At 34.5% G+C, this 12733-nt stretch overlaps 1 protein-coding gene across 2 annotated transcripts in view; it reads right to left on the bottom strand.

Annotated features, from left to right (window-relative positions):
- The window catches only part of LOC150099954 (uncharacterized), a 257685-nt gene that overhangs the window by 64653 nt on the left and 180299 nt on the right, over positions 1–12733 (bottom strand). For both annotated transcript variants that reach the window (XM_090402731.1, XM_090402732.1), the window contains one exon: positions 10101–10149. In XM_090402731.1, the coding sequence (XP_090258857.1) occupies positions 10101–10149 (49 nt within the window). The remainder of the gene's footprint in view (positions 1–10100; positions 10150–12733) is intronic.

Below are 12733 nucleotides of genomic sequence, written 5' to 3'. Positions count from 1 at the left end.
AACAATCTGAAAACAGCACAACCTATTTGATATACAAATAAATCCACAAATAAAGAGATACTTATTTGTAGATGATCAAACTATATTAGCTACATCAGAATATGATCTACAGAGATCATTAAATGAAATTTCAGAACAATATAATTATTATTATCTGAGACCTCCAGAGAGTCAAGGATTCATCAAGGGAGGATATAAATTTCCAGTTGTCATACCTTCTCTTACATTCATTCACACCAGATGCACTCACTACCCCTAAAGACAAACTATTCCACTCACTCACTGCTCTGCGAGAGATAAACCTGGCTGTCATCCGTTTCTTGACCATGGACAAGAAACTCTTCCCACCTTCCATATATCTCTTTCTCCTGTTAACCAGCATCTGTAATTCACATACTCACAATCTGTCTTCATAATCAAAATCCCATAATCTAGATATAATCTTTGTAACTCTTCTTTGCACCCTTTCCACAGCTTCTTTATCCCCTTGGAACTCAGGAGACCAAATCTGCACACAGTAATCCAGGCGTGGTCTTATCATGGTTTTATCATCATCATCAAATTCCTGTCATGTACCCTCAAGGGGTGTACAGGATATGATAGTACTACATGAAAAAAATTACATCACATTACTAACCTCCTATCTACAATTTTCCTCCAAATCAGTCTGTTACTTGTCAAGACTCCAACATTATCAGATCTTATATTTCTATCGTCTAAGGCACTTTGTACCGTATCAATCCACCTATATCTTGGTCTTCCTCTGGGTCGTTTTGCTGCCAACCTGGCAGAGAACACTTGTTTTGCTAATCTTTCTTCACCCATTCTGTTTAAGTGATCATACCACCTGAGATTAGCTCTACTAACGCATTCCTGGATGCTGACAATGTCAAGTTCTTTTTTAATATTCTCATTTTTAATATGATATTGCCATTGATGCCATCTGGTCACACCTCTAATCTTTCTCAGGACTCTCATATCTGCAGTCTCTAGTCTTTGGTCAAGTGTTTTACTTCTGACCCAGCTCTCAGACCCATAAGTTAAAACTGGTTTCAACACTGTCTTGTATACAGCTAATTTAGTGTTCCGACTAATGTCTCTCTTATTCCATATGAATTTATTCAATTGACTTCCTACCATACCAGCTTTGCTGATTCTGTTGTCTATTTCTATATTTAATTTACCATCTTCAGTAAAAATCATGCCTAAGTAGCTGAAATGTTTCACTTGTTCCACAGGTTCTCCATTCACAACACAGTTGACATTTTCAATGATTCTGCCTATTTTCATTGTCTTTGTCTTTTTATTGCTGACCTTCACACCATATCTATTACAACAGCTATTCAATTTAGTCAGAGAATCTTGCTCACTTGTAGCGGATTGGTTTTATAAAGATCATGGTTTTATAAAGAGGCAAAATGACTTCTTTAGCTTTACGTGTCAAGGTTTGCTTCAACATTGCAATTATCTTCTGAGTTGTATTTGCAACTTTTGCTATGTGGCCTTTGAACTTCAAACTTCTAACCACCATTACACCAAGTTCCCTGGCCTCATCAGTTTCTAGCAGCATAACCCCACTAATATAATATTCTGCTGGAAATCTTATCATGCCAAAGTGCATAACTTTACACTTACTAACATTAAATTGACAGCCTTTTCATTTGCCCAAATTTCCAGTCTATTCAAATCATTTTGTAAGTGCCGGATATCAGCAGCATCCCTGATTGCTCTGCCTATCTTTGCATCATCGGCAAACAATTGCACATCTCCTATTAGACCCTTCTAATGTATGTATAGATTGAACAACAATGGCCCAAGGACTGAACCCTTAGGTACACCACCACCAGACACCTTAAATCTGGCAGATTCAAAAAGTGGTACCCACCAGATACCACGTTTTGATATCTGTCTGTCAACCATCTACTGATCCAAGTCAAGAGTTTATATTCCAATCCCTTCCAGTTTATGCAACCTTTTGTGTGGTGTACTATCAAATGCCTTAGGAAAATCCAACATTATCATAGTGTATCCGTTCCTTTGAACCAACTTGGCTGTAACATCATTATAAAATATGAGGAAATTGTTAAAACATGGCTTCTTTTAGTAAACCCATGCTGTTCCTCGCAGAGTATAACTTGTTTGTCCACCCATTACTGTATGTGAGTTCTTATAAACTTCTCTAAGATCTTTACTACCACAGAGATACTGATAGATCGATAGTTAGACATCAGTTTTTGCACCACATTCCTGTGGTATCATTCTTGAGCTGAGACTCAAGCTCTACAAACATGTGAAAGGCCTAGCCAATTCGGCTGAATATTTCTTTAGCTGATATTCTGTCTGTCCCTATTGACAAATTCTTATCCAACAGCTCTTCAACCTCATTTTCATGCACCTCTAACTCTTCATTCAATGTAACATAGTGCACTGTGCACCATGTTACATACACCTGGTTGATATTTCTTAGCAAAATGAGCACTCATTAACTGAACAATTTCCTGCATTCAATAAAGTTCTTCTTCCACATTTATTCTTTCTTTTGCTTGTAGCATAATAATAAAATTCTTTTGGATTGCCTTTAGCTTGCATAGCCAATTTCTTTTCATACTCCAATTTAGTTTTCCGCACAATATTTGTTACTTTTCTGGCCCATGTTTTATATATTTCATAACTTTTCTCATTCTTATTCTCACATTATTCTTTCCAGATCATCATCATCATCTTGTGGATCTCTTGCTTAATAAGGTTGCACATCCATTTCACTCCCAACTTATTTATTCTTCAAACACTAGAGATACATTCAGATATCACTTCATTTAAGCACCTTTTCAGAATAATATTAGATATCAAAACTAAAGACAAAAAGAATGGCTTACAAAGGAGAAAACCCAATAAGCAAAATAGTGATATACGAGGTGTTACTATTAAATAACAAGACAGGGTGTGCTGTGAATTGTGTACTCGTAGCAGTGGGATGCACTTGCGAAGTGAATGAATGACGTTGAAGGTTCTAGAAGCAGTTGAGATAAGCATTGTTCGCTGTCGCTCGTAGTTAGTCTGTAGGCAGTTATAAAAGAAACACGTGTTTCTTTTATAAAAAAAAGTTGCTCTGCCGGAATAATGTCTGATGTTAAACTCAAGCAGCGCATTAACCTCAAATTCCTAGTGAAATTGAAGAAATCGAAGATCATCACGTGTGATGAGATGTGGATTTTCCAGTATGATCCAGAAACAAAGAGACAAATGATGCAGTAGAAAACTCCCAAGTTAGAAAAAAACAAGAATGAGCAAGTCAAAACTGAAGGCAATGCCGATTGTTTTATATATATATATATATATATATATATATATATATATATCAATAGCATGGTAATGGTTGAATAGGTACCAGAGGGTCAGACAGTTAACCAACATTATTACCTTGAGGGTTCTGGCCAAGCTGAGAGAATGAATGAGGAAGAAGAGACCTGATCTGTGGAAGAACAATGCTTGGATTCTCCATCAAGACAATGCTCCAGCCCACAGCGCACTGTCTGTAAAGCAGTATCTGGCTGATAAGAAGATCACAGTGTTGGACCATCCACCTTACTTGCCAGACTTTTACCTTTTTCCAAAGTTAAAATTCGCATTGAACGGTACCCATTTTCAATCAGTGGATGAGGTACAGGAGAAAACAGCAGCACTACTGAAACAGATAACACCTGATGACTTGCAGCACTGCTTCCAACAACAGAAAATTCATATGCAATGGTGTATAGATAGAGGAGAGGAGTATGTTGAAGGGGATAACAATTAAGTTGTACAATTGTAATAATAAACTATATTTCTGCAACCAAGCCACATCTCATATAATAAAAGATTAAAACAAGTATATATGAAAGTATATACTTTCCCAGGTATATGAAAGTATATAATATCAAATACCTGGGATGTGACTTATCATATGAAGATGAAAAAGATATAGCCATTAAAATATTTTTTTAAAGTAAAGCCTATAAAACCTTTAACCACTTTAACCACATTGTGGATCATATAAGCATCCTCATAAGCTTCGTATCCATCATAAATATCAATGGTATTACAAGTTTAATATGCACTTTGCATCCATGATAATCTTGACGTTTATAGACTTTGGCCAGTAGTGTTGTTAAAACCTATAAAATGTACCTAAACAGCTGAAATGTTTTTGTTCTAAAGATTCTTCACTGAAGCAGCTGATGTTTTTTTTCAATGTTCCTACATATTCTCATATAGCACTTTAATTCAATTTACATAAGAAATCCTAAGGATTTTTTAAAACTTGTACTGAATTTATTTAAGAGTATAACAACATCATGAAATAAAGGGCTGAGATTAACATCTCCAATTCTGGAATGAAACCTAATGCCACTTTCGTTCATGTGATCCATATTGATGATGAATAATAGTGGAGATAGTGGGCAAACTTGTCTCACTTGATTTTAGATCACCTTTATGCACATCCTTTGATTCCATGTATTCATCATCATCATGAATGATGGGCACATTGCCTGTTGGTGTCCGATGCCTCCATCACTATCTTCTTCCACCTTTCTTTGTCCAGTGCACAGCATCGCAGTTTCTGTAACCCCATTCCACACCAGTCCTTTGTCGTCTATCCCTTCTCTGTATGGTCTACAAACATGAATGTCTTTATCTTCCAATCCTCACAAATTCTGCAAACATGTCCAAATAATTGCAGCTTCCATTGTATAATTTTATACATTAAATACTCCTTTGGCTGTATCTTCTGATCATTTGTGATTTTCTGTACCCATCCTATTCTTAGAATCTTCTTGTAACAAGTTCTTTCAAATGCCAAAAGAATTTTTCTTGATTCCTTATTTATTACTCACGTTTCAGATCCATAGAGTACACTGCTAAAGGTGCATGTTTCTAGTACTCTTAATTTCATTTGCAGGCTGATCACTTTACTTTTCCAGATGTTATCCATGGCCTTGAGATCTGTTCTTCCCTTTAGAATCCTGATCTTTATTTCTTTTTCACAGTCCAATTCATATCTCACTTTACTTCCCAAATATGTGAATTGTTCTACAATTTCTATATCAGTTCCATCCACTTGTATCCTTTGTTTCGTGTTCTTCTAATCAAATACCATTGTCTTTGTTTTTTCCCAAGTTCATAACAAGTCCAAATCTTTTCTCTTCCTCATTTAACAGTTTCAGTGTTGTTGTAGTTCTCTTTCATCTTCTTCAATAATAACAATATCATCTGCAAATCTCAGATTGTTAATTCTCATCCCATGTACTGATATTCCTTTTGCATCTTCCTTCATTTTGCTCATTGCTCTTTCTAAATGTGCGATGAAACTGCTTAGTGATATTGGGTCCCCCTGTCTAGTACCTCTGCTTGTTCTAAACCATTTTCCCAAATCCTCGCCTATTCTAACTGTTGCCATTGCATTCTTATAAATATCTTTTAATATGGCTATTAGTTGTCTGCCAATTCCATAGGATTCTAGCACTGCTATCAAATGCCTTCTGAAAATCAACAAGGCAAGTATATATATTTTTGTTTTTTCTCCTAGCTTTCTTTGCTATTAAACCGCATTGTCAAAAATCTGTTGAATTGTACTTCCATCTTTCCTAAATCCTGCTTGCTCGTCTGCAAGGTATGCTTCCAATTGTGTTCTCAATCTTTCTGTCAATATTTTCATCATTACCTTAACAAGGTGACGTGTCAAAGCAATTGTTCTATAATTTTTACATTCTAGCTTATTTTCTTTCTTATATAATGTCACAAATATTGATTTCGCCCACTGTTTTGGCATTTTCATTCCTTCCATATCATAGTTGGTGCATTTCTGTAATCATACTTTCGCCACGATATTTAATCCTTTCTCCAGTGATGTTATCATTACAAAGGACTCTTGTTGTGTTTTAGCCAACCTATTGCATTTTTTACCTCTCCTTCTAAAATGTCTATGTAATACTCATTACCTGGTGGTGATATCTGCTTCAAGTCTTCAATTAGTTTCCCAACTCCATCTAAATCTACTTTTTCTTCATATAGCTCACTACAATATCTTTTCCATCGCTGTACAATTTTATCTTATTTCATCAATACTTCGTCTTTTTCATCTTTAATTGTGATCTGTTTTGGTTGCCATCTTCTATTAATAGTTCTAATCATTTTGTACACCTCCCTAGTTTTGTGCTCTCCATAGTGCTCTTCTACCAGGGTGGTCTGAAAAGTTCTCAGCCTAACAATGAAAAAACAAATTTATAATTTCAAAATTATTTTTATTTTTCAACATAATCTCCCTTAAGACTAATACATTTATTCCAGTAATGTTCCAGTGCATTATCCCATTCCTGAAGTGGTTCTCAGTAAGATCTGAAAAATACCCCCCTCTACAGCTGCAATCACCTCTTGATTCAAAGAAAAACGCTGACCAGCAAGGAAGAGTTTTAGTTCTGGGAAGAGATAGAAGTCATGGGGAATGCATTGTCCTGATGAAAGATGATTTTTTTTCTTCTGCACACCGGGTCTTTTCTCACGAATTTTTTCATCTAGTCTGATTAAAAGATCGGAATATTATTCCCAGGTTATTGTATTACCTTTTTTTCAAGATAATTAATAAACAATTTTAGCATCCCAAAAACACCAATGCCATGACCTTTCCTGCTGATGGAACCGACTTTGTCTTCTTTGGCAATGAACAACTGGCTTCTGTCCACTATTTTGACTGTTGTTTGGATTCTGGTGTGTAATGGTGAATCAAAGTCTCATCCATAGTAATAAATCAATGCACAAAATCAGTTTTATTCTTATAAAAACACTCCAAGCACTGTTCAGAGATTTTCATGCAAGTGTGTTTTTGATCTGCTCTGAGCAAGCACTGCATCCATCTTGCACAAAGCTTTTTTATTTGCATTTCTTCATGCAAAATATATCCTACACATTCTTTTGAAATGCCTATAGTCTCAGCAGTTTCATGCACTTTGACTCGCTGGTCATCCAATACCATATCATGTACTTGATCAATGATTTCTCATGTTGTTACACTTTTTGGATGTCCTTCACATGGATCATCTTCAAGGCTGGTACGGTCATGATTAAACTCGGCAGCTCATTTCTTAATTGTCGAAAATGAAGGCGAAGAGTGCCCATAAACTTTTATGAACTTTGAATGAATTTCTTTTGGTGTTAAACCTTCTTTTACAAATAAAGTTATAACCGCATGATGCTCAATTTTATCCATTTCAAGGGATGCAGACAACACTCTTGCTTCAGACAGCTGTATAAAACAAACTACTTGATAGAATGACTTGCAATTTCACATGGATGTTTATGACAGATATACCAACTTCAGGAAAAAAAAAATATTGCCAATAGTGTTGCCATCTATGGTCGAAGCTGAGAACTTTACAGACCACCCTCATATATCATTGCATTGAGCTTCTAACCATTTCATCTTATCCATTTGAACTGCTTTTCTTCACTTCACTTTCTTCTATATTTCTCCTCTGTTTGTTCTGATGTATCCCTTCTTATCCTCAACATCCTCTTCTCCTGTACTAACTTCAGTGTTTCCTGTATAATCCATTTCTTCTTGATCTTTTCTTCTTCTGGTACTGTTTCTTTAACTGCATCTTCTATCACCTTCATTACTTCTTTCACTCTTAGATTCAAATTTTTTTTTTCTCTTTTCCTACACTTTTTAGTTTCTCCTCTAACACTATTCTGTACCTTCTTCCTATTTCTACTTCACTTATTCTTTCAGTATCTCTTCATTTCTTATGATGTGATTTATATTTTCTTTTTTAATTTTAACTTGATGTTAAGTTGATGATGATGATTCCATTTATTGCTTGATATAATGTCCAATTTACATCATACATTGCTGATATTCCTTGTCATGTGTGTTATCCAGATCTAAAATATCTTAAATAGATATCCTCTGTTATATTCTCTTGATTTCTACAATTCTCCTAAAGTGAAAATATGATCCTGATAACTTCTATTTGACATGTTTTTCAAGCTTCTCTTCCACAATTTTTTTTCCTTCTCAAGCATGCTGCATAAATCTTACCTCAAACACTCAGCAGGGAAATGTCTCCGTGTTTTTTATATTCAGTTTTATTTCCCTTTTTGTCCTCATGGTAAACCATGAGGACTCAACTTAAATCATTGGGAATTCGACTTTTTGCAAGATTATTTACATCTTGCAAATCTATAGCACCTGTCATGAAGCATCCTTGCTCATGTGGTCCCAATGGCTATAATCAAATGAATCGATCTGCTAAGGAGATGTAAAAACAGGTGGATTACATATGTATCCGGAAACTTGGAATGTCAGAATTGGCTGACTTCTGGAATCTTATGAAAACTTTCTACACTAGCCAATTGTATACAAATGATTCACATCAATTTCTTGCATTTGATATAGTTATCTGAAAATGTTATCGGAATACTGACATTTATAATGTTAAATCAATTATGCATTGATTTAACATTTATAATGTTATATACCCCCCCCCCCCTTGCCGAGAGAGAGAGAGAGAGATGGGTCATTTTGCTTTACAATGTAAAAAAACATGTCCCTTTATATTATAACCCTACCTTGTTGATTATATAGCACTTTCACTCTCCAACCAATAAGACCATGGATTCAAACACCAATTGAGAACATGGATACTTGTGAATATCTTTAGGTAGTTAGATGAATTCCATTACCTAGTGTGAACCATCAACGTGCTAACTGGAAGCTCAAAATGCCTTAAAAAAAAGTTCCATGTTCGGTGTCTTAAGAAGGAGTTTCTAGATTATTTAATACATAGCTCATCCATATTAGTATAATATGCATAACAATTTGTAAATAGATTCACAAAAATTTGATTTCTCTTGGTTGTTGTGAGGATGAAGCTGGTGTCATATATGGAAAATATCTTCCATAAAACTTTAATTTAAATATTTCAATTAAACTACATTTCCATCAGTTTAATTCATTAAAATGTTATAGCAACATATGGCTGTGTTACCAATTACATATTTGGCTTAATCCTTTATCCAAGTGTAAGCAAACAAAGTTTGCACCTGAAGTATTTTCAAGACTGGGGCAACTCATGGCAAAAGTAGGATAAGTTCTCATCACTTGCCTTAGTATCTCCCACAATACAAAGCACATATCCTTATGGATATGTATAATGCTATGCATTATGGGAAGGGTCACTCCCAGACTGGTTTCAACCTTTACTGAGGTCTCGTCAGTGGGAGCTAAACCCAGAATTGGTGATACTAAGGTGGAAGTGATTGAGAAGTCATATTTCCATATGTCAGTTGCCACACTTATTATTAAAATTCTCTGAATTAGAGATAGTTGATGGAAGTGTTTTTCACTTGGCTGTGTTACCGATTATATATTTGGCTTAATCCTCTATCCAAGTGTACGCAAACAAAGTTTGCGCGTTGAGTATTTGCTATGAGTTGCCCCAGTCCTGAAAATACTTCAGGTGCAAACTTCGTTTGCTTACATCTGGATAAAGGATTAAGCCAAATATATAATTGGTAACACAGCCAAATGAAAAACATTTCCATTGACTATCTCTAATCCAGAGAATTTTAATAATGAGCTGCGACACCTTTTGGCAACTGACATATGGAAATAATATGACTTCTCAATCACTTCCACTTTAGTATCACGACCTCTGGGTCTAGCTTCAACTGACAAGACCTTAATAAAGGTCGAAACTGGTCTGGGTAGTGATCCTTCGCATAATGCATAGCATTATACATACCCATAAGGATGTGTGCTTTGTATAATGGGAGATACTAAGGCAAGTGATAAGAACTTATCCCACCTTTGCCATGAGTTGCCCTAGTCCTGAAAATACTTCAGGCACTTTGTTTGCTTACACTTGGATAAAGGATTAAGCCAAATATATAATTGGTTATAGCAACATAACAGCGTATAATATAATAATTTATTATGTAATTAAAGAATTACAAAATATATGAAGATTCTCTGATTACAAGAAAAAACCTTTCGCTATTTGTTCCCTAACATTAGTAAACAAGTACAATGACCAAAAACTTAAAACAGTTTAAAGGGTTTTTACCTGAAGGAAGATTAAGAGCAATGATTTCTCTAGTTTCTTCTCCAAATGACTGAAATTAAATAAAATTAACTATGAAGTCATCTATTAAAAGTTACACCAAATATATGAAATAATTATTAAATATATATTATTCAGAAATTGTCACATCCAGGATAGCAAAAATGATTAACATGAATTTTTTCCCTTCAACTTTTGGAAAAAACAGGAAATGTAACATGAGAAGAAATAAAGGTGGGTACGACAAAGCAAAAATAAATGAAGGATACTGTAATATATACAATGAATTCTATGGTTTGAGGTGTATATTATATATATATATATATATTAGATGAATGAGCAATGAAAGCATGTTTTCCAAGTGCAAAATTTATTATGTGATTGAGGCCATATACAATGAGGCCTCGATCAGGCTTCATATGGATAAGGATATGTTGAAAAGGGTCCAGAGAAGATTCAAAAAGGTGGTCAGTGGTCTTTGGAATGTGGAGTAAGAAGAAAAATTGAAAGAATGGAAATTGCAAACCTCGTGAACAGGAGGAGGAAGGAGGATGTGACTGAAACATAAGTTAGTTATGGGTTGTTATCAGGTTGACACAGAAGAATTTTTTTATTGAATGGAAGACAGGAGGGATAGAACAAGAGGGCATTACTGGAAACTTTATAAGGGAGGGAGGGTGAGCAGAGGAGTGAGGAGATTCTTTTTGCCTGGAGTGGTTGGTGAGTGGAATGTGTTGCCTGATTATGTTGTGAATGTAGACACAATGAATCAGTTTAAGGCATGGTTAGATGAGCTCTGCATGTGATGGTGTGTAGCTCCCATAATGACTCTGACTCCATAGAAGTCAGATGTTAATAATAACAATGCGTTGGAACCATTCCGAATTCAAGCAACCATCTAATGTAGTTAAGGCACATGTAATCAATGGATTTATTTTATTGAGATCTTTTCATATAAAAAAAAGGACCAAATATCAACAATCAAAATAATTCAGACTAGTATTCAAAATGAAAAGATGAAAATGATCATATTAGATAAGTAATATTTTTTTTTCTTCTTTCTTTTCAGTCTGAGATATGAAACTTTTTTGTGTGTGTGTATGTGTGTGTGTGTGGCAGGGGGGGGGGGTTTACAACTATAGTCCATTATACAATGGATGGGCTAAGTTTTTTATTATTAAACTTTTTATTTTTTATATTTTTACATAATTCAAAAACCCTACTTTAGAAACCAAACAAACTTTTTTTCAAGCCATAAGCAGCATGGTTGTCTCACACTGGGTGATGAAATTCATCTCCTGCCTAAAAGTTAACCCTGCGGAGTTTGTGGTTGAAAATTGCAGCTTAGGTCGCACATATCCGAGAGATGCATTCATTACTAATATGTGCTGAAATGCAATAAAACAAAAAAAAAAATACTGCAAATATAACATATGATGGTTTATTCATTTTCAGTTACAATCTAGAAACTACTGAACAAAGAAATATAAAGAATAAAAATTTAGCCAATTGTTGCGATGTAAACAAGCTAGATATAAGAGGCTTAAAAATGCTTTCAATTCTATTTTGCCTATTCATTTAGCATCTCTTTCTCTTGAATACCAGTTTGGAATAGAATCAATGTATTTATTTGTATATAAAACAATTAGATCTAAAATATCCTGTGATAAAGCAATTCCAAGTTTCAAGTTCTGTCTTAGCATTTTTTTTGCATTTGACACAAAATATTCTCCGGCTGTTTTCTAATTTGTCTTCTTACTGAATTTTCCCTTCATTTTGATTTTCTTTATCCTTTCCAAGAAAATACTCTTCATTCATAGAAATATCTTGTTCAGTATTCGAATCTTCTGAACAAACTTTCGCATAATCATCTTCTAAATCCCTTTCATCTTTGCATTTGATTATCATTCTCATCATTGGACTTGAGTAACATTCACTGAATCTCTCCAACATCTGATGGATTATCCAATCGATATATTTTTCCAGCCATTTTCAACGGTAAATAAAATAAAATAAAAAAAAGAAAGAAATACTATACTGAGATTGGAGTTAATGGTATCTCTCAGACACAATTTACTATCAAATATCACACACCTTTAAATAACGTGTTAAACCAAACTGATGGCATAAACAGTGAGGAATATCACTCATAATATACGCATGTGCAGCTAGACCAGTGTGTATCATGACCTCCAAGATATACACTGGATATGTGTAAGAATATTTATATTAAACAATTTGTTTGTATCTGTCAGATCAGCAGGGTTAAACTAATTCAATACTGGTAGTTATACAAGGTAAAAATTAACCATAGGATTAACAAAAGCTTATAAAATAACTAGGTCCAATAATGAACATGCAACTGTGGTATGGCACCCCACTCAGGTTAACAACTGACCAGTGAGGTGATTGTCTGAATGTAGTGAGACAACATACAAATTTTTTCAAGACCTGTAGGTTATACAAATAATAGGAGCAAACTTCTGTCTGCATGCATTCAGGCATAAAATATAAACAAGAATCTGTATCCAGTGAATAGTGTCATATTTTGGTATACAAAAACAAGAAAAACTTATCACTACTTTAACACAACCTATCAAAAGCTTTTTTTTTTTCTTTCAAAGTATTTAAATATC

This window comes from Typopeltis vanoorti, chromosome 13 (assembly GCF_054136105.1).
Source record: "Typopeltis vanoorti isolate ZY-2024b chromosome 13, IOZ_Tvanoo_1.0, whole genome shotgun sequence".
Classification (NCBI taxonomy): domain Eukaryota; kingdom Metazoa; phylum Arthropoda; class Arachnida; order Uropygi; family Thelyphonidae; genus Typopeltis; species Typopeltis vanoorti.
This window is presented reverse-complemented; position numbering and strand designations above follow the sequence as displayed.